This window comes from Dreissena polymorpha, chromosome 4 (genome assembly GCF_020536995.1).
Source record: "Dreissena polymorpha isolate Duluth1 chromosome 4, UMN_Dpol_1.0, whole genome shotgun sequence".
In the NCBI taxonomy this organism is placed as follows: Eukaryota; Metazoa; Mollusca; class Bivalvia; order Myida; family Dreissenidae; genus Dreissena; species Dreissena polymorpha.
Window position 1 is genome coordinate 137,174,333 of NC_068358.1, and position 27,554 is coordinate 137,201,886.

The following is a 27,554-nucleotide window of genomic DNA, read 5'->3' on the forward strand; positions in this document are numbered from 1 at the left end:
TGGATTGGATAAAATAAAAAAGCAGTATGTCACCAGGTAAAAGGTCAAGGTCTTGTGGGTTGGTATCAAGAAATTGGTTTCTTCATGATATCTAAAGAAGCCTTTGACCTACGATCATCTAAGTTGGTATGCTGGTAACTTTGGAGGAGATAAATATGCCTTTTGATTTCAAGGTCAACAGGTATAATGTCACATGTACATGTGATAGGAAATTAGTTTTGGCACAATATTTTTAGAACTCTTTCACCTATGATCATGCTAATTGGTATAGTGGTTACTTTGGAGGATTGGACCTATTTAATTGGTGGTCATAAGGTCAAAGGTCAAGGTCACAGTGGTTTGTATCCTTAAATTGTTTCTGCACAATATCTTTTAAACTCTTATACCTTTGATTGGTATGCTGTTTTTTTGCAGAATAGAAAATGCCTATTAATTTTGAGGTCAACAGGTCAATTATCATGGTCACATGTGCTTGTAACATGAAATTTGATTCAACACAATGTCCAAATATTTATTAACATCATATAAGTTAGAATACTTGTTAGTCTTAACGAAGAATTACCCTTAATCATTTTAAAATCATAAAATGTCAAGGTCATGGAACAACTTTGCTGAAAGTCACGAGGCATACATGTTTTATAAATATATCTTTGTTTATCTTTAAACAGTGCCTTACAACTCCATTGTCTGGAACTCTGCCTTACTTAAAACAGTATTAAAGCTAAAAATGATCTAAAGAGCTGTATTATCAGTATAGAGAAACCCTGTCAATTGTAGGCACCATGTGGCTGGGAAGTGCTGACAGCATCGGCAGGCCTAGACGCCACAGTGGCATTTGAGAACGCCCACCACTCCCTGGAGGCGCGAGAGATGATGCAGGCTTTCTATGTGGGACAGTATGTCGAGGTAGGAACATTGTGGGATCAGTGAGGAGAAAAATTTATATTGTTTAAAAGAAAGTCAGAGTTTTTTAATTTTAAAAGGAATTAATCTGTGGTGGTTTATAAAATAACTTAGCATTGTGATTGTGAAACTGATTTGGAGGAATTATTTGGTTTTAAAGGTTTATAATATTGGGACCTTTAATTCAGGATTTGAGATTGCTAATATTTCTCAATAGTATACTTTCCTGAAAAGTCATCACCCATTTTTCCTCATGTTCTTTCTACCCACCCTTTTACCAAAAAAAACTTAAGATAAAGATAAATTATTTTCTTAAATGACTTCTCAAATCATTTTATATTGTCCATCCCTAGACTGATTTTCTGAGAGTCATTTTGTTACCTGATCATCACCATATTGTCACCCCATCCTCCAAAGCCCAAAAAACTTCTTTCACATAGTCAAGGCAGTTATAATATTCTATAAGTCATCACAAATTGAGCCTCATTCTGGAAAAACTTAGTTAAATTCATGTGGGTAAAGTGTTATCCCAGATCAGCCTGTGCAGACTGCACAGGCTAATCAGAGATGACACTTTACCCACAATCATTTATCCCAATAATTCCCCTTTGCCCCCTCCTAGCCTGACAAGGACATCATACAGCTAACTGACACGAGCAACGCCTCGTCCCCCCTGATGGACACCGAGCGAACCCTGAGCCTCCTTCTGGGCCTGCATGCCTCCCACCTGGCGCGCTCCACCCCGCTGTCTGGAGAGGAGACAGACTGCAGTCACTGGCTAGAGTCAGACTTCTTCCGTGGAGGGCTGCAGGTGCTTCAGTCACTGAGGAATCCATTCGAGGAGGAGAAGGGGGAGAGCAGGTCGTCCAGTGTAACCACCACCCCGGGCACAGGTGAGCATGGGGGCATAAATGTAGAGGGTTTGTATGGGCCCTGTTGTTATGTGCTTGTTAGTTGGCTATATTGATTTTCAGAATTTGTTTAAATTGTATTTAGTAAAACTTTTGGGTGAAACCTGGCCAGTTGATATGTGCATTTGAGTCTTCTTGATTGATTTTCAGACTTTGTTTGATTGGTGTGTTATTGATTTTCAGAATTTGTTTGACAGGTGATTTATTGATTTTCAGATTTTTTTTTTACTGGTGATTGATTTATTTTCAGAATTTGTTTCATTGGTGATTGATTTATTTTCAGATTTTTTGAAAATGGTTAACATGTTGGTTTTCAGACTTTTTTAGACAGGTTATTGATTTGTAGATCTTTTTAATAAGGCAATTTAATATTGCTGCATATTTTTCTGTCTTGTAAGCCGGTAAGTATCATTTCCTGTCCCTGCCACTTAACCTAGCATTTGATTAGTCATGATATTTGCTTACTAAAGTTGGGTAGTTGTCAGTAATTTCTTACATAAGTATGTGCACTAAGTACTGGAAAACCAGGCAGGAAAGTCTGAGTGTGATACCTTACCTTGTTACATTTCCGAAATAATGGTGAAAAACAACAACATTTAAATTCAAATTAAAAAAAAAAATCAGGTGGAGGTATGCAGGCGTCATCTGAGATCACGCCCACCAGCCACACTGAGAAGGAGGTCCTGTTTGACCGACAGAATTCGCTACCGGACGCCTCAAGAACCTTCCTGGTCGCTCTGGCAGAGGGCCGCAGTCAGGACCCTGCGGTGAAGGCGTTCCTTGCCATGAGTGAGCGGTACTCGAGGCAACACAACATCTCCCTGCCTGGAAGCTTCACTGCTGATCATCCGGTCGAGGAAGTTGGAAGGTAGGCATTTATCTAGCATAGAAAGTTCTAGTTGGTTGAATTTAAAGTTTCACTTATAAATACCACTTATAGTTATAAGGAACAATACATAAACTTAATATGAAAAAAGTATTCCTGGTCATTTTTATTTTTTAATAGAACAGTCTATTTAAGTATGGAAGGTTGTAACCCAATAGCAGATTCCCATGAGTTAACCCTTTGCTTGCTGGGAAATTTATCGTCTGCTAAAATGTCGTCTGCTGAATGTCTACAATTAGCATTTCTTCGATTTTTTTTCAAAAATTACTATCAGAATAGCAAACAGTTTGGATCCAGATGAGACGCCACGTTCTGTGGCGTCTCATCTGGATCCAAACTGTTTGCAAAGACCTTCAAAACTTGGTTCCCGCATTGTAAGGGTTAAAATACTGTTACATTCCATCTTGTTGTCAGATTTTCATAATATTATTCCTTACAGACTCTGTTAAGATAAATGTTCAGAAAAGGTTGTACAGCAGCATTTGTTAGTTGTCCCTCTGATTCAGTCCCGCAATCACAGATAGTCTAGTAGGGTTGAGACCATCATGGAATAATGGTGTTTTATGTTTGATTATGGAATGCGCATGTTGTATTTGGGCCTACTGAAGACTGCTGTTCATGTTGTATGTTTGCCTGCTCCAGACTATTGCTAGCCCTGCTGATCAAGCACCTCGACCTGGGTCACGTGGTGTTGGGGCTGGTTGACCCCACAACCCAGGCCGGAGACATCACCAAGCAGACCCTGCCCCGCTCCATCATAGAGCTGCTAAGGGTTGTTGGTCAGGTCAAACGAGCGCTCATTAAGGTTAGTATTTAATTGGCAACAACATGTAAAAATTGGTCATAGTTCCAGCCAGCTTGTTTATCCAGGAAGTCCGGTTAGGAGCTAGGCTGTCTGCTATGAAGTCATGCAAGGTTTTCTGGTCTTGTTAGCAGACAAGGTAGCTCATCTGGGCAGTTTGGTATGGAGCTTCGCTGGGCGTATTTGGCATAAGACCCATTTTAGCATGATGTGGCTCTATTGATGTTCATGTGTTAAAAGGTAGTAATATTCACCATGGTATTGCACCTATTAAGTTATTTAAGCATATTATATAGGCTCTTGTATTCCTTAACTGACATATTAATTGGTTGGATTGATTTTGCCAAGCCATCCTACTGAGATATAAAGAATATTATGTGAGGTTTGGATAAAGATCAACTTTATCATGCAAGGCTTGGAACCAGGGTAGCGCGTTAGAGCCGAGCATGATAAACTTGATCTTTATCCAAAACTTACATAATATTCTATGTATCCTATTATTTTCTCCCTTTTTCCGTTAATAATGATAACATATTGCATTTTTCTACGATTTTATTTCAACGTACTTGACAAAAACATATTCTCCAATTTTTGGAAAGCCCCAAATCTGATCTAAATATAGCGATAGTATAAAGCTCAAGTTCATATAATGGTTGTTATATTATCGATTTTCATCTGGATAAAAATCTTTTACTAGTATACCAACAGGAAAACTGATCAAAACTTAAAATGCTCATTACCAATTGTAAAAACACTTCAGTTAAACCAGTTTTTATTGGTGAATTTAAGCTTATTTTTTATGAGCTAATAAACATTTTTTTTAAGTTCCGAGATGTGCTTCGAATAATTGTCCTTGATTTTTAAGTTCAAAAGCATGGTCAAACTAGAAATGGCGCGGCAGAGGCCAACGCGTATCCCCACGCCGAATGTTTGACCTAGGTGTGCCCCAGGGTTGGTAATGGGGCCATGCATAGCTGAGATTGACCGTATTGTCATAAGAGAAGTTCAGTATCAATTAGAAGTGAATTGGTGTAGAAATGAAGAAGTTATAGTAAAAGGCAATTTTGGGTGGGTGTGGTCTATGTGGGCGGGGCCCCAGGGTTGGTAATGGGGCCAATGCATAGTTGAGATTGACCGTATTGTCATAAGAGAGGTTCAGTATCTATTTGAAGTGAATCGGTGTAGAAATGAAGAAATTATAGTAAAAGGCAATTTTGGGTGGGTGTGGTCTATGTGGGCGGGGCGCCCCAGGGTTGGTAATGGGGCCATGCATAGTTGAGATTGACTGTATTGTCATAAGAGAAGTTCAATATCAATTTGAAGTGAATCGGTGTAGAAATGAAGAAATTATAGTAAAGGCAATTTTGGGTGGGTGTGGTCTATGTGGGCGGGGCCCCAGGGTTGGTTATGGGGCCATGCATAGTTGAGATTGACCCTAATGTCATAAGAGAAGTTCAGTATCAATTTGAAGTGAATCCGTGTAGAAATGAAAAAAATATAGTAAATGGAATTTTTTGGTGGGTGTGGCCTATGTGGGCGGGCGCCCCAGGGTTGGGATTGGGGCCATGCATAGTTGAGATTGACCCTAATGTCATAACAAAAGTTCAGTATCAATTTGAAGTGAATCCGTGTAGAAATGAAAAAATTATAGTAAATGGAAATTTTTGGTGGGTGTGGCCTATGTGGGCGGGGCGCCCCAGGGTTGGGAATGGGGCCATGCATGGTTGAGATTGACCGTATTGTCATAAGAGAGGTCCAGTATCAATTTGAAGTGAATCGGTGTAGAAATAAAGAAGTAAATGTAAAATAACCTAAAAAATGAGTGATAATTTCTGACGTGGCCCCACCCCAACCGCTATAACTTTTGACCCAGGGGTCAGATCAAAATTCCAAATAGTGCAGGGTTGCACATATGCTCATAGCTACCATGTGTGTAAGTTTCAAGGTTCTAGTGCTTTTAGTGTAGGAGGAGATAGTGGCCAGGACGGACGGACAGACGGACGGACGGACGGACGGGGGAGATAACCACAATATCCCCACCTTTTTTTCAAAAAGCGTGGGGATAATTATATTTTAATTTGATTGGTAATGATCAGGTATGTCATTATAAACCGATTGCTGATTAATTTTAATTGTTAAACATTTAGAAAAACTAATGGTCAAAATGTTCAGGGACTTAAAAACTGTGAGTGGTAATAACATAAAGTGGCCCCCTTAAACTCTGTATTCACTCTTCGGAATAGGAGAAAATTTGCTTGCTTAAAGTGTTGTAGATGACCCTGTCTAATGGACATATGCTACAATACCTTACATTTCATGGCATTACAATGTTCCATGGTCTGTCTAGGCCCATCAAGACCAGGCTGGGTCCTACAAGGAAGTGTGCACTCCAGTCATTGAACGATGTCACTTCCTGTTCAAAGAGCTCAGGTCGGCGATGCGCAACAACATGAATGACCTGAACAACTCACGTCTGCTGCACTCTACCTCCAGATGGGACATTGCCATTAAGTCTGTCCTGGAAAACATCAGGAAGCAAAAAGGTATTTGTGTTTACAATCTGACTTGTAAGTCAGTTTAGTTTAAACCTATTTATTTTAGCTTGATTTCATAGAAATTCTTTGGCTTATTTGAAACTCACTCGATTCTGTTTCCTTGGACTCGAACCAGTACTTGGTTTCTATGGGGAAAATCTCAAGAACGCTCCCACTGTGGGGATTGAACCTGTGACCTCCCAAATCACTAGGGGGACACCATATCCACTACACAACTGTGACCTCCCAAATCACTAGGGGGACACCATATCCACTACACATTTGTGACCTCCCAAATTACTAGGGGGACACCATATCCACTACACATTTGTGACCTCCCAAATTACTAGGGGGACACCATATCCACTACACATTTGTGACCTCCCAAATCACTAGGGGGACACCATATCCACTACACATTTGTGACCTCCCAAATTACTAGGGGGACACCATATCCACTACACAACTGTGACCTCCCAAATCACTAGGGGGACACCATATCCACTACACATTTGTGACCTCCCAAATCACTAGGGGGACACCATATCCACTACACAACTGTGACCTCCCAAATCACTAGGGGGACACCATATCCACTACACAACTGTGACCTCCCAAATCACTAGGGGGACACCATATCCACTACACAACTGTGACCTCCCAAATCACTAGGGGGACACCATACCTCCCAAATCACTAGGGGGACACCATACCTCCCAAATCACTATGGGGACACCATACCTCCCAAATCACTAGGGGGACACCATATCCACTACACATTTGTGACCTCCCAAATCACTAGGGGGACACCATATCCACTACACATTTGTGACCTCCCAAATCACTAGGGGGACACCATATCCACTACACAACTGTGACCTCCCAAATCACTAGGGGGACACCATATCCACTACACAACTGTGACCTCCCAAATCACTAGGGGGACACCATATCCACTACACAACTGTGACCTCCCAAATCACTAGGGGGACACCATATCCACTACACAACTGTGACCTCCCAAATCACTAGGGGGACACCATATCCACTTCACAACTGTGACCTCCCAAATCACTAGGGGGACACCATATCCACTACACAACTGTGACCTCCCAAATCACTAGGGGGACACCATATCCACTTCACAACTGTGACCTCCCAAATCACTAGGGGGACACCATATCCACTACACAACTGTGACCTCCCAAATCACTAGGGGGACACCATATCCACTACACAACTGTGACCTCCCAAATCACTAGGGGGACACCATATCCACTACACAACTGTGACCTCCCAAATCACTAGGGGGACACCATATCCACTACACAACTGTGACCTCCCAAATCACTAGGGGGACACCATATCCACTACACAACTGTGACCTCCCAAATCACTAGGGGGACACCATACCTCCCAAATCACTAGGGGGACACCATACCTCCCAAATCACTATGGGGACACCATACCTCCCAAATCATTAGGGGGACACCATATCCACTACACATTTGTGACCTCCCAAATCACTAGGGGGACACCATATCCACTACACAACTGTGACCTCCCAAATCACTAGGGGGACACCATATCCACTACACAACTGTGACCTTTAAGTCAGTTTGAGCTCCTTTAAGTCAATGAAGCTCACCAGACGCAGAAATTCAGTTTTATTTTCCAAAATGTATGAGCATAATATCCATCAATTTAGATTCATAAAACTCTCATTGAAGCTGATAATTAATCATTCTCATGGAAGAGAACTAGTAGCTAAAACATCAACACGAGTCTTTCCAATCTTTTTAAACATTATAATAACAAATAAAATTAATACCAGCATGTTTTCTTAAAGCTGCTGTTAAGGCTTCTGGCACAGCAGGTGGCACAGATTCTACAGCTGATAAGCCTCGACAGGCGGGGCAGTTTGGAGCAGTCAAAGGCCAAGATGTCGGCCAATCAGAGGCGTCGTTTGGTCAGATGGGTGGAGCCTCCGCTGGTGACAGGCAGGCAGGGGCAGAGTCAGGGGTCAAGGTTTACGGGAAGGGGGAGGTCCCCACCATTGAGGAGGAGTGGTCAGATAGTGGAGTGCAGGACGCCAGGGAGAAACTCACGCTGGAAAACATGGACACCAAGTCACATTCCAGGAGAAAGCATGGCAAATATAAGAAGGTAAGCAGAATTCATGTTTATGATAGAAATTTAATAAAAGTTGGTGGGCAGAATTAACGTTCATCATGGAAATTTATTGTTCTAAACAAAACAATTCTTTCATTGTATATTATCGAATAAGCCATGGTCATGTAAATTGGTGCGTAGATGTTTAGGAATTCCATCACTTGAATGAATCTCATTTTATGACACACATCGATTGTTCTTACTGTGAGTAAGTTAACAACAATTTTTAATAGAAAATATTCCATTATAACATATTATTTCTCATAAACATCATTTAAAAAGCTAATTGTGAGAACTTTTTTATCTAAGCTCCTCCCATTTTAGTCGAATGTACATTCAGCTACATGTATATGCAAGGTCATGATTTAATCATGTCAAAACTATTCTGTTTAATTAATTAAAAAAATAGCCTATGATGTCGAGTTCATTGCTTAAGGCCCAATACTATGTCATTTTTATAGATTCTACAGTGAATGTTGTGTGATTACAAATACATCTGCAAATATGTTAAATGACATAGAAACATTGCAGAAAAATAGAAAACATACTTTACACTATCAAATCTGACAAAGGTGGCAGTGGTGTAGTAGATATGGTGTCCACCTAGCGATCAGGAGGTCGCTGGTTCCCCAGAAAAAGGAGATCGTTTCAAATAAACATTAGGCTTTCTATGCAATGGAGCTAAAATAAATAGGTTTAAACTAAATCTGACAAATATTTTAGCCCTATATCTTTGGACAGCTCTTAATAAAATGGATACACATTTATGACCCTTGATTGTTCACAGAAAGAGTCCCTGGAACAACTGTCTAAGGAAATTGCCAGCGCCAACAGACTGAATTGGTTGAAGCAGCGAATGACGGGCAGTAGAGACCGGGCCGACATGCCTCTAGTGAACAAGATTGTGGAGTTTGTGATGAACAAGGATCACATTGATATCGAGAAGCTGAGGAAATCACTTTACCACCAGGTCAATAATACGTTCTTTCAATTTCAGTAATTAAAACTATTAATACAGGCGCAACTATTTAAAATTCTTGATTAGCACCTGTTTGGTCAATTTGCTATAAGTAAAAAAAGACTAATCCTCATAATTTGTTAAGACATTGACTTTGGATATTGTATTTGTTTACTCAAGAACTGATTCAAGCGGTCAGAAATGATTTTTGTAAGGAGTTAAATAAGACATGGACAAGAAGTAATGTATTTACTCATGTAGGAAATCATGGAGGCCGTGAAGAGGTTACACTTTCTTCTAAAATCAGCATTGCTAAAAGCTATGTATTTATTAATCAATAGCGAAAAATATGCCATTTGCGGCCAGCGTAGCTCCAGAAGGGCTTATGAAATTGCGGGTTGTTGTAGCGGAATTTCCTTTCTGTTTGTAACTTCACTGAATTAAAACAAAGAACAACTCCTTTAATCCTTTAAGACCACTTGTATCCTATAACAATACGTATTCTTTTCAAACTTGTACACAGCACTTTTACAATAACTTTTACTTGAACTTTTTTACATCCACACACTAGCTCGAAATATAGTAGAAAAAATCATTAAATGGCGCGAAAATACTTAAGAAATACATGAAAAGCAAGATAATCCTGATTACACTGAAAAATGAGCATATTTCCCGCCAAAAAAAATAATTTGGAGCAAAAAGGAGTATTAAAATAAAAAATATACATTTACATAATCAAAATTTCTGAACGAAAAGCACATGAATCATGAAATACATTTTCTGAACAAAAAGCATATGAATCATGAAATGCATTTTCTGAACGAAAAGCATTGGAATCATGAAATTCATTACATTCTATTAATATGTCAAAGCTACATAAACGAAATTCAAATCACCTGGTTATTTAATTTAGTGCCCAAACCCTATCAGAGATTTGCATAAAAACAATCAATATAAATCGCAAAGTTTGTGACAGTTGTTGTCAGGAGCTACCATTTCTGCTATAAAGTCACGCAAGGTTTCATAAGATGACAGTGTCACTCCTAACCAGACTGGGCCAACAAACTGGTTCTATTTTATCGTCTGGAAACCATCTTTTTAGCAGTACCTTTTATTTGTTTGGATCTTCATGTGCAATATGTTAACTTTCCGTGCGAGTTTATCATGCAGGTCCATCGGGCAGAGAACCATCTGAATGGGATCCAGATGCTGCTGTCTTATGCCATATTTGACCAGGGTAGCTTCAGATCAGTTTTGCAGTCTGGCCAGGAGCTAAATTTGCTTTATGTTTATGGTTCAGGTCCACCGAGCTGAAAACCGTCTGAAGGGGATCCAGATGATGCTGTCGCTGGTACACAAGGAGCACCTCGTCTCCTCGGTGAAGTACAACCTGCTGTGTGGCTGGCAGGGACTGCTCACCATGGGACACAGGATCTGGTGAGACAGTGGTCCATGTCAAGGGAAAACTGGGAATAATGCATGTGCATAAAGTGTCATCCCAGATTAGCATGAGCAGTCAAAACAGGCTAAACAGGGACAACACTTTCTGCCTGTTTTTTGTTTGTTTAAAAGATACGTCCTTTACATGATTAATCATTAAAAGCGGAAAATATGGTCCCTGATATGCCTGTGCAGTCTGCACAGTCTAACCTTGGACAACTTGTATGCACATTCCTTGAGCCCAGTTTTCCCAGAAAGAGGCTATGGTTTTTTAACCATTTACCACTTCAATACATCTGTACACAGTTTGACCAATTTGTAGGCCCTCAGAAAATTATTTCCAATTAAAGATCTTTCTTACTAGATTCGAATTGTGTAGGCTTCATAGCCTAAGATACTGATGAGCAGCAAACAGCATAAAACCTGAAAAGCCTGCGAGTTACTTGCAGGCTTTTCTGGTTTTATGCTGGTTGCATAGTATAATTTTCCTTTTTTTTTTGAGCAGAAAAGAATAAAGCTATTGCCTTGAAGGTATTTGTCTTACTATGTCAATATTGAGTCTGCATCTGAGATATGAGAGGTCTTACGGTCACTGACAGAGTGGGCTCAAACATGGATACTAATTTGTGTTGAAGACCAGTGCTTAAATTTTGTGAAAATTTGTGACACCAAGCCATTTTTCTGCGATTGGGAATTGAATCTGGTACGACTTGTGAGATATGCAGTATGAAAATGCAACAAAAGCCGTGATGCATTTTTTTCGACAAAATTAATTTATTTTATCAGTGGGTATGGATCTGATTGTCCGACATAATTTTGATGCCTGTAAGGACAAGTTTATTTCAAGTTTTCAGGTGCCATATTTTGCCATCAATTGATGTTTGTTCTAAAAATACAAGGCTTAATGCATGTTTGTAAAGTCTCATACCAGATTAGCTTGTATAGTCGGCAAAAAAAGAATCTAAGAAGACACTTTCGGACTTTATGGAATTTTCCATGAAAGGAAGTCTTTTCCAACCAAAAATCCAGCTTAGGCAGAAAGTTTGTCCCAAATGAGCCTGTGCACACTGCACAGGCTAATCTTGGGATGACACTGTTTGCACATGCATTATACCCAGTTTTTCCAGAATGATATTCAATTTAGGGTCCTTTTACTCAACTCAACATGAGCCCATATTTCCCCCCTCCAGCAAGCCGATGCCCCATTGTCTGACGGACATTCCTCTTATCCCCCCATGTGACCGCATCCTGCTGCAGATGACTTTCTCTGAGCTGTTCAGATGGTCCATCACACAGCTGCGACAGTACATCCACCAGGTCGACATGACCTTCAAGGCGAGAGGAGTTAACCCGATGATGCCCAACTTTAACAGCAAGGACAATACAAAGGTTTGTGGGTTTGTGTAAACATGCTTCATCAACACAAAAACGCATATTGCTAGTAGCAGTATTAATTAATATACCTTTACCTTAGTGGGTATTAAACACCGACATGTTGAAACCATTATTTTATATTTTAACACATTTAACTGTGATATAATTTGCTGTATCAAGTTGGAAGTGGAAGAAATGGTGAACAATATGAAGAGATAGCCTAGTTTTACGCCTATTTTAAAAACGTTATTATTCACAGAAAAGCTGATAAGCCATTTGAAAATTAAAGACTGCATTTTAGCAGTTGAATATAACAAGATCTGATAAGCTTTTTGTTATATGTTAGCCTTGCTGTGGGAAAATGGAGTTGCATGTGTGGAAAGTGTTGTTCCATATTAGCCTGTGAAATCAACACAAGCTTATCAGGGACAACACTTTCCACCTATACTCGACTTTTGTTAAGAAGAGACTTCTTATGATTGAAAAATTAAATTGTAAAGTGTTGTCCCTGATTAGCCCGTGACAACACTTTGAACAAGTATATTAAGCTCCTATTACTTGTGTTTCAGGAGAAGCTGAAGATTGGGATGCTGCCCCAGGCACGGTTCATCCTTGCCCACCTTGGCTTGCTGGTGTCCTCTCACCAGGGCAACAGCCTCAGCCTGCTCATAAACAACGGGCTCCTAGCTCTCACACAGAGCATCCTCAGGCTCATTGGTGCGTCTTGTGGGAGATCAACCCACAACTAGCATCATCATTAAAATTGCAATCTTGTTTATTAATGTATGAGCCTTGTTCTGAGAATTCTGAGTTTCACATGCATGTGTGTGAAGTGTTGTCCCAGATTAGCCTGTGCAGTCTGCAAATGCAAATCTGGGACATTACTTAACGCACATGCATTAAGCCAATCTCGGACATTACTTAACGCACCTGCATTAAGCCAATCTGGGACATTACTTAACACGCATGCATTAACAGCGATTTTCCTTGTCCAATTGGGAAAAGTACCCGTACCGGTCCAATTGGGAAAAATCGAGTCCTGAAAACCTCAAAATTGGGAAAAATCGATTCGTGAAAACCTCAAATTGGGAAATTGGTGTATTTGATTTTTTGCTCCCAAATACTTTAAAATTGATAACCAAGTGTTTTCAAGCTGTCAATATTATATAAACCTAGGTTCAAGCTATATAGCTGCAAAGGGAAACTAACTAAATGTTGCTTAAAAAAAAAAAAAGTTGTTTTTTTTTTTTTTTTTTTTTTTTTTTTTATTTTAATTGGGAATTTTCGGACAGCAATTGGGAAATTTGTATTTTTTTCGTTATTGGGAAAGTGCCGTTTACCGGTACTTTATAAAGAAGGAGGAAAATCGCTGATTAAGCCAATCTGGGACATTACTTAACGCACATGCAATAAGCCAATCTGGGACATTACTTAATGCACATGCATTAAGCCAATCTGGGACATTACTTAACGCACATGCATTAAGCCAATTTGGGACATTACTTAACGCACCTGCATTAAGCCAATCTGTGACATTACTTAATGCACATGCATTTAGTCAATCTGGGACATTACTTAACGCACCTGCATTAAGCCAATCTGGGACATTACTTAACGGACCTGCATTAAGCCAATCTGGGACATTATTTAACACACCTGCATTAAGCCAATCTGGGACATTACTTAACGCACATGCATTAAGCCAATCTGGTACATTACTTAACGCACCTGCATTAAGCCAATCTGGGACATTACTTAACGCACATGCATTAAGCCAATCTGGGACATTACTTAACGCACCTGCATTAAGCCAATCTGGGACATTACTTAACGCACCTGCATTAAGCCAATCTGGGACATTACTTAACGCACCTGCATTAAGCCAATCTGGGACATTACTTAACGCACCTGCATTAAGCCAATCTGGGACATTACTTAACGCACCTGCATTAAGCCAATCTGGGACATTACTTAACGCACATGCATTAAGCCCAGTTTTCCCAGAACGAGGCTCATATAACCAATAAACATATAGGCTTAAATGTAACAAATGTTCTGAGTTTTTTGTATAATTTTAGTTCAGATTGTGTTTGGATTAGAAGCAATTCCCCGAAATAAGCCTCTGTTTTGTTTTTTTATTGATGGCAAAATGTGGCTTTGGATAGTTATTGAAGAATTTAAAAAAAAAAAAATATATATATATTAACAATTCACCATCAAAGTACAAAATCAAAACGACAACCTATGTAAGATCCTTTATATGTGCCTGTAGGTCCCGACCCTGACCGTCCGGTACATGAGATGGCCCCAAGCGTCTGTGCAATACTGGAGGATCAGAGGCACAAGAAGCAGTCAGCCCCCGCCCCCCTGTCGGGACCAGAGTTGGCTGCACTCATGAAGGTCGGCAGTCGTGTTGTACGCGGGCAGGACTGGAAATGGGGAGACCAGGTAATGTAGCAGGTGTCATGATTTTTTCACTTGATGCTTGTTATGGAAAAAATGATTTTAAAAATGTGTGATTGTATTTTGAAATAAATGAGGTCCTTTGACATTACATTCCTACGGCAGCTTATGTTATTATGTTAGGACCAGGGGTGTGTTCCAGCACTCCTACCTAATTTGCTTGCTTGACTTCTATAAGTTTGGACTGTGCATAAACGTCTAATTTAATCTTAATTCATATGATACTGTGAATGTAATTTATAAACAGTGTTAATCTGCTCCAGTCACTGTATGAAGAGGCCTACCAGATGCTAATCAATACACCTCTGCTGAGAAATCAGCCATCATTCAGTCAGCTTGGCTTAGACCAGAGATATTGACTAAAGTTTTTGTTTTTTAATATTAATGTTTTTGTAAGCTGTTGCATCCCTAGTTATAGACTTGAAAAAACCCGTGAAAAAATCTTGGCCTTACTTGTTTGCCTGACCTGTCTTAGCCTCTTGGAAAAACAAAAGTATCGTCCCTGATTAGCCTGTGTGAACTGAACAGGCTAATCTGGGGTGACACTTTACACATACAATAAGCCCAGTTTTCCCAAAATGGGACTAATTTTTTTATAATACTCCCCATAGGACGGTCCCCCACCAAGCCTTGGCCGTGTGGTTGGAGAGCTGGGTAACGATGGGTGGATACGTATCCAGTGGGACTCTGGCAGCACTAACAGCTACAGGATGGGCAAGGAGGGCAAGTATGACCTCAAGTTGGCCGACCCACCGGAGCTGCCGGAGAATGAGGAGGAGGAGGAGGAGGACAAAACAACAACCAAAGGTCAGTTACCTCTAGTTTCATTCTGTAAATTTTAGCTCAATTGCATGAAAAGCCTATGGTGTATTTTAAGGCTCGTGAGTCCGTTTCCTTGGTAGAACCAACACTTGGTGTCTTTTTGGGGAGATCTGAAGAACGCTCCCACTGTGGGGACTGAACCTGTGACCTCCCAGTTGCTAGGTAAAAGCCATATCCACTATGTCAGGGCTACACTAAAAGTCATCTCTGAAGGGGATATGAAACTGGGCAATGTTATTTATGGGTGGAATTACCATTACACATGTGTTTTGTGTTAAGTGTAATACTTACTGCTATTAAGCAATAGAAAAAATGAAATGTGTACATTGACATTTTGCTAAAACATGTTCGTGTAGCCAAATGAAAATGTATCATCTTTAGTTCCTTTCTGTCAGTATCCACAATGTTCTTTCTCTTTGCAGAGTCAGTGAAGACTGACATCTGCAAGGATCCCACAGTGTTGGTGAGGAAAGAGACATTGAACCTGCTGAGAACAGTATCCATAGCGACTGGGCTGTTCTCGGAGACGACCCAGAAAGAGGCTGTGTCGGCTCTGTGTGGACTGATGAGGAACATAGTGGACTGCGGCTGTAACTATGGACTCAGTAAGTCTCCATACTGGGCATCTGATCTGACATGCTCGTAGATCCATGTTTGGTACTTCTTAAAGAATTTCTATGATTGTCTCAATTGTTTGTGTCACATTGGTATAGCCCTTTCCCACTCAGAAGCAAAGTAAAAATGGCTATGTGCAAACAGCATAAACCAGAACAGCTTGCAAGTAACTCGCAGTCTGTTCAGGTTTTATGCTGTTTGCTGCTCATCAGTATCTAAGGAATGAAATGAATTCTTTAAAACTTGAACCCAGTAAGAAAGGCCTTTAATTAAAATCAACTTTCTAAGGGATTACACATGCATAAAAATACGTATCTAAGTGGTAAAGGGTTAAATGAAATTAGGATAATGTAACTAATAGTGACCTAATCCTTTTGGCGTATGTTGCTATACATATGATTAGAAAGAATCTAATTAGCAGAGTGCCATTTGAGTGATACAGGCAGGTAAATGATTTGTGTTACACAGATCTCTTATGCATCATGTATTATATAACATTAGTCTGTTTCTAACAAATGCCATGGTATATTTGTACTTCCTTATTCAAATTTTCGATGCTCAGTTATCACATTGCATGGCTCAGGTGAACGAAATTCTTATTAGCCTAATAAAATGGTACAATATTATTTTGTTGTATCAATCTGTCAGCTCATATTTGGTGCATTATCTGACAGATATTTAGTGATTTTATTAAACAATACCAGGTGTTTCATTAATTTAAGTTGGAGAATGATTTCCAAATCAAAGAGGAAAATTTAAGGTTTCTTTTATTATAGCGTACATTTTCAGTCAAATTACAGGGGGATATACAGGCTTCCAGTTTAAACATGTGCATCAAGTGTCTTCCTGGATTTGCATGTGCAGTCTGCACAGGCTAATCAGGAAAGAAACTTACCAATTAGACTGGAATTTTCTTTAGATGTGCCTTCGTTAAAAAAAAATCATGAAAGTGTAAAGTGTCCATAATAATCCTGTGTGGACTGCACAGACTAATCTGGGACGACATTTTACGCAAATGCACTTGCACATTTCAGACATCAACACGGCGTCAATTCAGATTGCCTGTGAGCAGCACTACAGCTGGTGCAGTCTGGGATTCCTGCGTAGCATCGCCACGGACAAGACCATCTGTCACGCCATGTCCTCACATCGCTGGGTTGACCTCCTGTTGAAAATCCTCGAGGAGGGCAAGGCTCATAAGCAGGCCAACGTGTCCAAAGAGGTTTGTAGGATGTTTGGTGTGGTTAGTTGCTTGAAGTTGGAATAGCAGTAACCAAAATTTGATACAATGACCAAAAAACAGGGAATGGGATTTTGAAATTAGCTTTTCTAATGTACTCTGTCCAACCCTATTAAAACTTTGTCAAAGCCATAGCACACGCAATCTTCAGTTTTTTCAGCTCATGTGTTTTATACCATTTTATGCTTGATTTACATGAAAAAGCAATTCACTGGGGGCATTTTTTATTTGTTAACTGCATTATGCTACCAGTTTGCATCCGTATAGTTACCAATGAAGCTGACATTCGACATATGAAGTTTGCTACTTTATGACAATCCAATAGTTACATTATAGGATGGACTAGATTGTATTGATATTCTAATAAATCAGAAAACAGAACCATGTTTTATTTATTTAATTAATTTTAAATTTGGTGATAATTATTGTTACATATCAGCTCCAAGTTTATGTGTAGTTTAAAAATATTTGAGTTATGCTCTGTGAAAAGTGAGTTTAGCGCATGTGCCAAAAATGTGTCGTCCCAGATAAGCCTGTGCAGTCCACACAGGCTAATCAGGGACGACACTTTCCACCAAAACTGGATTTTTGCTAAGAAGAGACTTTCTTTAAACCAAAAATATCATAAAAGCAGAATGTGTCGTCCCTGATTAGCCTGTGCGGACTTCACTGGCTAATCTGGGACGACACTTTACACACATGCGTTAAACCCCTTGTTCACAGAGCACGGCTCATTTTAATATCAAATTATGCATCAAACAATTTGTGTATAGCCATTTTTACATTTTGTTAAAATTATTAGAAGTCTTACACAGTTTAATAGGTTAACGTCATCATATTCCCTCCTTTATTCAATGATTGTATGACGTACATAATTCAACTGATTATTGAGCTGATTGATGGCCAGAGGAATACCTATGTTTAAACTGCATTTAGATAAGATGGATTTCTATGAACGAAAGATTGTTTTTCTTTTCATTAACTTTTGTTGTCAAAATATTTTATAAATATGTATTGAAGAATTCGTGTTCAACAAGTTGCTTTAATTGCCAAATCTATATGCCATAAAGATACTGACCATCAAGCTGCTGTCGAGAGTGCTTCCCTCCTGGACCACTGATACGGACATTTCCCGCGTGAAAACCATCGTGAACAGACTTCTCAACCTGCTAGGGAGCATACTGGTCTCCTGTACTGCAGACCCAACCCTTCTCTCCAACGGTAAACATCGGACCCACACTCTGTGTAAAGGGGGTTAAATGAATGTGGGTATTGTGTTGTCCCAGATTAGCCTGTGCAGTCTGCCAGTCGCCTGTGCGGACTGCACAGTTTAATCTGAGATGACACTTGAAGCACATTCGTTGAAGCCCTTTGTCACAGAGTGAGCTCATTTATAATTTGTCTCCTTTACTGCAAACCCAACCTGTTGGAATTCAACTATTTCTTTACAAATCGTTTTGAATTTTACTACACTCAAAAGTAAACACCTTTGATGAACATTGTAAGGGGAGTATAGTGTTTTCTTACCCTGAGATAAGCCTTACATTTTACCTCTGACAAGAAGATGGATAAGGACTTTGGGCTCAGTAGATGATAAGATATTCAATATGTATTTGATAGTATTTTTTTCCATAAATTAAGCACCATTTTTTGATACCAATTTAAAATATGAAGTCAGTCTGTTTTCTTTGTGGAATTAAGGTGTAATAATGGAATTCTCCACCCATAAGTGATTAAGCCTTGAAATGATGGAAGGTGGAAACATTCTTTTAGTTTGTGATGATTGGTTGTAGATGAGTGTGGTTAAAAAATGTTTGAAGTTAACACCATTTACTTGGATTTATAATGCAGCTTTATCTCAATGATTCTGTTCTTGAAGTTTGTTTTCCAGCTTGAAAATAAGGTTTGAAAGTGTGTGATTTCATCAATAAAAATTCATAGAAATAAGTTACAAGTGTCACATCAGGTAACTCAACCCGTTAAAATCCTTTGCTAGATGATGACACACCGAGACGCCGGCAGAAAGCCCCAGTCTCACTGACTGCCTCCTACACCAGCACAATAGCAGAGGAACTGGTTCAGTTGCTACGGAAACTGCACACCCTGGAAACATGGAATATCTCCATCAATGAATATCTGGTCAAACACATGAAGACTGTGCCAAATATTCTGCTGGACCAGGTCACAGTGATTAAGGTGATCATAACATACTTCCTGCTTCATGGCTTAACTGAAAGGATACTTCAAGTTACTACATTTGTTTGCAACTCATTTATTCATGATACTTAAGAAATTAATATTAGTTTGTGCAAAGAGCACTTTGGCCATAAACACAAAACTATGAAGGAAACTTTTTTTTTTAATATTCTAAGCCAATTTTATATTTGCAAATAAGTGAAAACATAAGTAACTTCAAATGAACCAACAACAGTTGTTGTTTCTTTTTGCACTTTAGGGAATTTACTAAAATCTTCATTTAGTAGTCTTGTCAATATGTACCCTGGTTCTGTATGTAAAACACCCACCGAAGCAATTGAACAAGTGTATTGCGTTCCATTCTTTTTGTGCAGAATTTAAGAAATATATTAACATATTCTCAAAATGACTGGATATTGCACATTTAAATGAGTGCATGGCATTTAATTCCTTTTGATCAGAGGTGAGGTATTGTCCTACTAACCTGTGCTCAAAATGATTGAATATCATTAACTTCCCTGTGTTCAGAATGACCCTAGCTATCAGATAGACGAGGGTTCTGTGCTGGCGATGATGGCCATCATTGGAGGGGTGGATGGTCGCCCGCGTTTAGGCGGCCATGTTATAGTTGAGGACCAGGGGGAGGGGATGATCTCCCGTATCACTCCTAAGGGCAAGATACTGATACAGATGGAGGAGGGCATTGTGACTGTCAGCAAACTCAGCTCCCTCACTCCGGTAAAATTAACACATTACTATCAAATACGCATTTTGGCATTCAAGTAGTTTATGAAAAATGAAATGAAATTAAAGACCTTTCTTAATAGATTCAAGTTTTACAGACTTCATTTCAATTCCAAAGATACTGATGAGCAGCAAAAAGCATAAAACCTGAACAGACTTTGAGTTACTTGCAAGGTGTTCTGGTTTTATGCTGGTTGCATACAGCCATTTTCACTTTGCTTCTGACGGGGAAAGATTTTGCCACAAAAACCTAACTGCTCTTGTGTTATGATTTATGAATGTTCAATATGAGCACCTGTCTCGATTGGGCATCTAAATATTTAAGTGGCTTATTCTAGTATTCACTGTACGACATTACCATTCCATTGCACCTGAGTTTTTACTTCCCAAAATGAAAATTTGACATTTTTTAACAAATTTATCTTTACAATTTGCCAGAATTGCTTTGAAAATTGTAATTCTTTAGTGTATATTGTGCAATATGGAGTCAAGTAAATTATCGTTTAAAGATCTTGTTGCCACAAGATTATATTTCCCGGCAATGGTAACAAAATGTCTTGAGTTATACTTAAATAATTACGTCATATATGAATTGAACCAATTTTTTTATTATATCATGACCTAGGCTCCAGGAGTGAAATAATGTAATGCTCAATTTTGTTTATTACACAGGTGTTATTACACTAGTTATATAACTGTGAAATGACGTCATTTTTTTGACGAAATGACGTCATTATTCCAGCGAATTTCTTCAGTTAAACTCTTTTACAATGTGAATAAACGGTAAAAAGAGCATAAAATAAAAAGAAAATTTGTTGGTCATGTTATAAATAGAATCTTAGATTCGTGGTCATTTTGTATTGAATTTATTAAACTCGTCATCTTAATAAAGATAAAAAAAAAAAAAAAAGCCTCGTTTTTATCTTTATTTAGATGACTTGTTTAATAAATTCAATACAAAACAAAACGACCACTCATGCAAGATCCTATATATAAAGAAAAAAAACTTATGAGTACTTGTGGTAGATAGATTAAATATGTGTGTCTGGCATCAGTGTAGAAAGGATGTAATGGTGTAATGGATTATACATGATAAACATCTGTCTGTCAGTATGTCAGGCTAGAAAAACTAATGTCAAAAATCAGGTAAGTCAATTTTTTAGCTTACAAATTAACCCTGGTTGAAAAAAGCTCATTTAAATAAGAATTTTGTGTATGTGCCTAGGGAAGAGCAAGTACCTGTCTTTGTCATGGTCTTTACATTGCTCTCTTTGTTCTCTTTGTTTGGATTAAAAGAGGAAAGGTGGAATCCATACCTGAAAAACTTCTAACATTATGTATATTTAGTAACTTTTATATGCTGGTTTTACTTGTTTAAACCATAAATATGGATCAAATGTAATAGTAAGAAGATATATAAAAAAAGGAGCAGAGGACTGAGGGCCCCCATGCCTTACAGTGACAAAGCAGTCATCCCTTAAAAGTTTAACAGACCAGAGCCAAAGGTCCATATAATGTTTGCATGGCTCCCAGCGCTATTATATATTATCTGCCCCCTTAAATCATATTTGGATGTTAACCATAACACAACCTTAATTATTTCTATATGCAAAGAACACTCACAATTATGTAATGTTTAATATTTCCGCCACTCTTTTGGAAAACAGGTATTAATGCATGTGCATAAAGTCTTCACTGGCTAAACCGGGACAACACTTTCCTCTTAGATTGGATTTTTGTTTTCAACAGACTTCCTTTAAATGAAAAAATCATTATTTCAGCCGACTGTACAGGCTAGTCTGTGATGACCTTTTAGCCCATGCATTAGCCCGGTTTACCAGAGCACAGCTCATTTGTTGCTATGTAATCATGTCAGGTTCCTGGCCTGGAGTTTGATGTGGCCCACATGCCGCTGACAGGAGATGTGATCCGTATGTGGGGTACCATCCTGTCCCTAGCATGTCACAACTTCCGCCAGGAGAGAGACGGTAGGGACTCGGACAGAGCTCCCCTGGCTGCAAGCACCACCACCATGGACTCTGAAGGTATGCACGTTCTTGTCTTTTTTGCCCAGTTTGGGCATAAACATAGTTTGCAGTACTTTTCTTCGCTGTTTCTCAAAGAAGTGGTCAAAACTCTGCATTTTCCTGGCCAGTCTGTGGACATGTTTGAAGCAGGTTTTATCAGTAATTTTATGATTAATGTCATAAAACGTTGATTTAATATGAGAGAAAAGAATGCTGGAAACATCAAATCAAACATGAACTTTATCAATGATTCAGATTGCAGGTCCATTTAACTGCTGTTAAAAAAATTAAACTTTTCAGTTGGAAGTATTTTTTTCTAAAATGTATTAAAGCTTATTCCCACTTTGCAACAGATAATGAAGATATAAACAATTAATTCTATAGTAGAAACATTAGCTCAACCCTTGGTTTCCTGTTACAGTTCACAAGGTGGACATGCTGGAGCTTGGCAAGCAGCAGGTGAAGCTGGGCCTCCTGCGGTCCTCGCGAGTCCTTCTAAAGCACCAGCACATCCTGCGTAAGATTGTCTCCCAGAGTCTCATTCCCGAGGTGGCCAATCGTGAGGCAGAGGCCCGAACAGAGGAGGAGCCCGTACCAGAGAGCCCGGGACTCATTCTGCAGCAGATCCTGGTGTCTGCCACCCAGGCCTCGCCTCTCAAGGCAATCTTCACTAGAGAGGAAATGGAGGTGAGCAAACTTCTTCATGGAAGACATGGAGTTGAATTTCTGCTGAGTCACGCCTAGTTTAGTCTGTTTTGTGTTAATTAAATATGAATACCCACACAATTAATGTGTACCATCACAGTCTGAGGGGAGGGTGAGGATATTGTGCTTTACCATATTGTCCTTTCTAAGGCAATCCTCACTATGGAGGAAATGGAGGTGAATCATTACATTGTATGTCACTTCAAAGTCACACCTACTTTGGTCTGTATTGTGTTCATTACTTTGATGGCCATACAATGCATGTTTACCCACTCATTCAGAGGAAAGGGTGTGGATTTAAGTGCTTGTTCAAATAGTCCTTTCCATTTGTATAGTTTGTTGCACATACCTTACACAGAATAATTTCTTGTGATGAAACTTAATTAATATTTCAATCAAGCTAAACGTTTTGTGACAAAAGGTGAAGGCTTATTTGTCTAATGGGGATATGCCTTATTCGAAGTTACATGAATCAAAACATTAAAAGGTCGCCTACCGACTGGGAGGTCACAGGTTTGATCCCCACTGTGGAAGCGTTCTTTAGATCTTCCCCATTGATACCAAGTACTGGATCTAGAGAGTGTTTCAAATAAGCCTTTTATGCAATCGAGCTAAAATAGATAGGTTTAAACTAATCAATGCATGTTCTAATCATGGCTGCCTGTTTGTCAGTGTATTAATATTGCATGATATTGTGACAAAATGTTAAGGCTTCTTTGTCTTATTGGCATATGTCTAAAAGGAAGTTAAATTGATCAATACATGTTGAAACCCAGGCTGCCTGTCTGTCCGTGAGCCAATACCTGACAGCGGCCAGGGACCTGTATGGAGAGGAGGAGGAGATTGAAGAATCTGACACCGAGATGGAACCCCCCATCCTCGTGCTACATTCTGACACATCCTCAGAGCCAGTTGTCATGGAGACCAACCAGCCTGCGCAGTTCCCCACGGTGCTGGGAAAACCGAGGATGAAAAAGACTCGTCAAGAGATTCTGCCCCCTCTGCCAGAGGTCATGCGTATCATGGAAATGGGGTTCCAGAGGAGACAAGTGGAATATGCCATCAAAGCCCTGGGTAAGTGATAGCTGGTAGTGATTGTTCTAATCGACTTTCCATAAGGATTAAGCAATCACTGTGAATACATGACATTTAAACTACCTTGACCATATTCTAAATTTCTGGTTCCACCAAATAACATTTCACAAGTCAGACCAGGAAGATTATTATTGTCCCCTACCGGTGAAACGGGAGGGGACTTATGGTTTGCACCCCGTCTGGCTGTCAGTCTGTCTGTCAGTTTGTCTGTCAGTCAGTCCGTCACACTTTTCTAGATCCTGCGATAACTTTAAAAGTTCTTCGTATTTTTTCATGAAACTTGAAACATGGATAGATGGCAATATGGAGATTATGCATCATTTTGTTCCTACGTCAAAAATTCTGGTTGCTAGGGCAACAAATATATATATAAATAATAATTTTTTACTGGCAATGGTGGAGTTTGACGTAGGGGACCATATTGCTTGGCAATCTCTTGTTATTTCTGCTTTTTATCAGACCCTTACTGCTTAGTCTTACTAAAGTGCATATGAATGTATTCAGGCCACTCCGGCGGTGCTACTGACATGCCTGCGGCCAACACTGTGGTCAACTGGCTTCTAGAGCACATAGAGTCCCTGCCTATGGATCAGTCCTCGGACTCTCAGAGTGACTCGTCTGTGGACTACGACACTGACACGGACTCCACATCCGAGTTTGAGGAGTTGGACACTTCTGGAGAGGTCAGGGGTTGTTGTATGAAAGAGGTTTTGCTAATATAGTGTTTTTGGCTTCTTAGTCTGCTTAAGGTGTAACCGGAGTGGAATATATAGAGTTATCTCTGATCTGTCCTTCTGTTCGTCCCACTCTGGATCCTGCGATAACTCAAAAGTTCTGTAGCTAGCTTGATGAAACTTGGTATGTTGATGGAAGCCATATTAGAAATAAGTCAATTATTTGACTTTTGTTGTCAGACAAAAAATGTGGTTTCTATGGTTACAGAAATAATGGAAAACTGAAATCTGGTGTCTATAATGATAACTCAAAAATTACTCAAGCAATGTTGATATAGTATGGGGAATATGCAATATGGTATCTGGATAGTGGGTCAAATGGGGTATATACACGTTATTTCAGTTTGTGTGTGTGTGTGTGTTTTATTTGTTTGCTATGATTACAGATGCTATGGTTACAGAAATAATTGTTAATTAAAATCTAGATCCTAAAATACCTAAAAAAGTATGCAATGTAGTGTATTGAAAATTGTTTTCAGAGGGGCAATCACATGAAATTCAAGATGACGATGTCCATGCCCAGACAAGTAGTTTTGCGGTTTTATCCCTTAAATTCCTTGTGTTTGATTTTTAAATGCTGATAATTTTCCAGCTATATCAGTTAGAAAGTGATCAGCATTTATTTCGTACAAATATTCTTATTATACCTGGACTTTAGTCGATAGATTTATCTTCGTGAGAGAGCTGTAATTTTGTGATCCGGCTAAGAAATTTTGTAGAATTATAGAAAACTAAAATCTGCTTTCTGCCATAACTTAAATATACTAAATTAATGTCAATTAAAGTAATGGAGATTCAATCATTTAACTATATAGAAAAATGTGATTGCCCAGAAAGAAAGGCAAACTTTAAAGTCTTGTGTTAAACCAATGACATGATTTCAATATAACACACGCCTTCTTGTTTTGCATTAAAGTTTTACAGTTAAATAAATTTACATTGTAAACAACAACATTAATGTTCGATTGATTTGTATTTGGTTCTCACAAAAGTTGTGTAAAGCTTCTACTGTTGAAATTAAATTAATATGCATGGATCTAAGTGATCAGTTAAGTTTAAAGACGCCATTTATCTAATATATCAATTTAAATTCGATTTCATTCAGCTTATTTCCACCCTACTTTCAAATGTTTATCATTGCAGATGCTTATGTCAATGATGGGCAGTGGAAGCACAGATGCTGTTGGCCCAGCCCAGATATTCAAGGGTCGTCATGATTTTGCAAGGGACGAGGACTATGCAATGTACGTGAGGGACAACATCCAGCTGGGCATGATGGTGCGGTGTTGTCGTGGTTACGAGGAGGTTCACGAGGGAGACATTGGCAAAGTGGTCAAGGTAATTATAGTGAGTCTTGTTCTGGGAAAACTGGGCTTAATGCATTTGCTGTCCAACATTAGTCTGTGCAGTCCATACATTTGCTGTCCAACATTAGTCTGTGTAGTCCATACATTTGCTGTCCTACATTAGCCTGTGCAGTCCATGCATTTGCTGTCCAACATTAGCCTGTGCAGTCCATGCATTTGCTGTCCAACATTAGCCTGTGCAGTCCATGCATTTGCTGTCCAACATTAGCCTGTGCAGTCCATGCATTTGCTGTCCAACATTAGCATGTGCAGTCCATGCATTTGCTGTCCAACATTAGCCCGTGCAGTCCATGCATTTGCTGTCCAACATTAGCCTGTGCAGTCCATGCATTTGCTGTCCAACATTAGTCTGTGCAGTCCATGCAATTGCTGTCCAACATTAGCCTGTGCAGTCCATGCATTTGCTGTCCAACATTAGCCTGTGCAGTCCATGCATTTGCTGTCCAACATTAGCCTGTGCAGTCCATGCATTTGCTGTCCAACATTAGTCTGTGCAGTCCATGCATTTGCTGTCCAACATTAGCCTGTGCAGTCCATGCATTTGCTGTCCAACATTAGCCTGTGCAGTCCATGCATTTGCTGTCCAACATTAGTCTGTGCAGTCCATGCATTTGCTGTCCAACATTAGCCTGTGCAGTCCATGCATTTGCTGTCCAACATTAGTCTGTGCAGTCCATGCATTTGCTGTCCAACATTAGCCTGTGCAGTCCATGCATTTGCTGTCCAACATTAGCCTGTGCAGTCCATGCATTTGCTGTCCAACATTAGTCTGTGCAGTCCATGCATTTGCTGTCCAACATTAGCCTGTGCAGTCCATGCATTTGCTGTCCAACATTAGTCTGTGCAGTCCATGCATTTGCTGTCCAACATTAGCCTGTGCAGTCCATGCATTTGCTGTCCAACATTAGTCTGTGCAGTCCATGCATTTGCTGTCCAACATTAGTCTGTACAGTCCATGCATGTGCTGTCCAACATTAGTCTGTGCGGTCCACAAAGGCTGATCAGGGAGGATACTTTCTGCATACACTGGATTTTTGCAAAGAAGAGACTCGTGTGAACGAAAAATTCCACAAAAGCTGGACTGCATAGATTCACATGCATTAAGCCCAGTTTTCCAAGAACAAGGCTCATAAACATGAATTTAGAAGGCTCCTAGTGTTTTGAAAAATAGGTTTTATTTAAAGTTTCAGAAGTGTTTTTTTCAACTTTTGAAATAGTTTCACAAATCGCTTATCCTTATCTGTTTTATTCATAGGCAAATTAATCTCAAACTGTTGTAAGCTTGTAAATTTATTTTGAATATGAAACATAGTACTCCTTTTGTTAACGAAAATTATTTGAGTTTTAAAATTAAATTTCATTTGAATTTTATTTTATGCCAGCATACATTAAGATTTCTCTAAAGAACATTATACAAACACTATTGTGTCTCTGTGTAGCTGGACCGAGATGGTCTACAGGACCTTAACATCCAGGCTGACTGGCAGGTGAAGGGAGGCACATACTGGGTCCGCTATGTGCATGTCCAGATACAGGGATTCCCTACCACAGGTAAGAAGCCACATG

At 39.4% G+C, this 27,554-nt stretch overlaps 1 protein-coding gene across 4 annotated transcripts in view; it reads left to right on the forward strand.

Moving 5' to 3' along the window:
- Positions 1-27,554, forward strand: part of LOC127876751 (E3 ubiquitin-protein ligase HERC2-like) — a 151,743-nt gene that overhangs the window by 60,928 nt on the left and 63,261 nt on the right. For all 4 annotated transcript variants that reach the window (XM_052422186.1, XM_052422185.1, XM_052422184.1 and 1 more), the window contains exons 23-45: positions 778-906; positions 1,526-1,796; positions 2,439-2,682; positions 3,343-3,505; positions 5,850-6,045; positions 7,886-8,202; positions 8,996-9,178; positions 10,467-10,603; positions 11,797-11,995; positions 12,550-12,697; positions 14,253-14,428; positions 15,055-15,250; positions 15,688-15,870; positions 16,915-17,102; positions 18,191-18,341; positions 19,117-19,316; positions 19,845-20,054; positions 21,937-22,105; positions 22,509-22,774; positions 23,569-23,866; positions 24,392-24,570; positions 25,765-25,959; positions 27,428-27,539. In XM_052422186.1, coding sequence (XP_052278146.1) covers positions 778-906; positions 1,526-1,796; positions 2,439-2,682; positions 3,343-3,505; positions 5,850-6,045; positions 7,886-8,202; positions 8,996-9,178; positions 10,467-10,603; positions 11,797-11,995; positions 12,550-12,697; positions 14,253-14,428; positions 15,055-15,250; positions 15,688-15,870; positions 16,915-17,102; positions 18,191-18,341; positions 19,117-19,316; positions 19,845-20,054; positions 21,937-22,105; positions 22,509-22,774; positions 23,569-23,866; positions 24,392-24,570; positions 25,765-25,959; positions 27,428-27,539 — 4,510 coding nt within the window. The remainder of the gene's footprint in view (positions 1-777; positions 907-1,525; positions 1,797-2,438; positions 2,683-3,342; positions 3,506-5,849; positions 6,046-7,885; positions 8,203-8,995; positions 9,179-10,466; positions 10,604-11,796; positions 11,996-12,549; positions 12,698-14,252; positions 14,429-15,054; positions 15,251-15,687; positions 15,871-16,914; positions 17,103-18,190; positions 18,342-19,116; positions 19,317-19,844; positions 20,055-21,936; positions 22,106-22,508; positions 22,775-23,568; positions 23,867-24,391; positions 24,571-25,764; positions 25,960-27,427; positions 27,540-27,554) is intronic.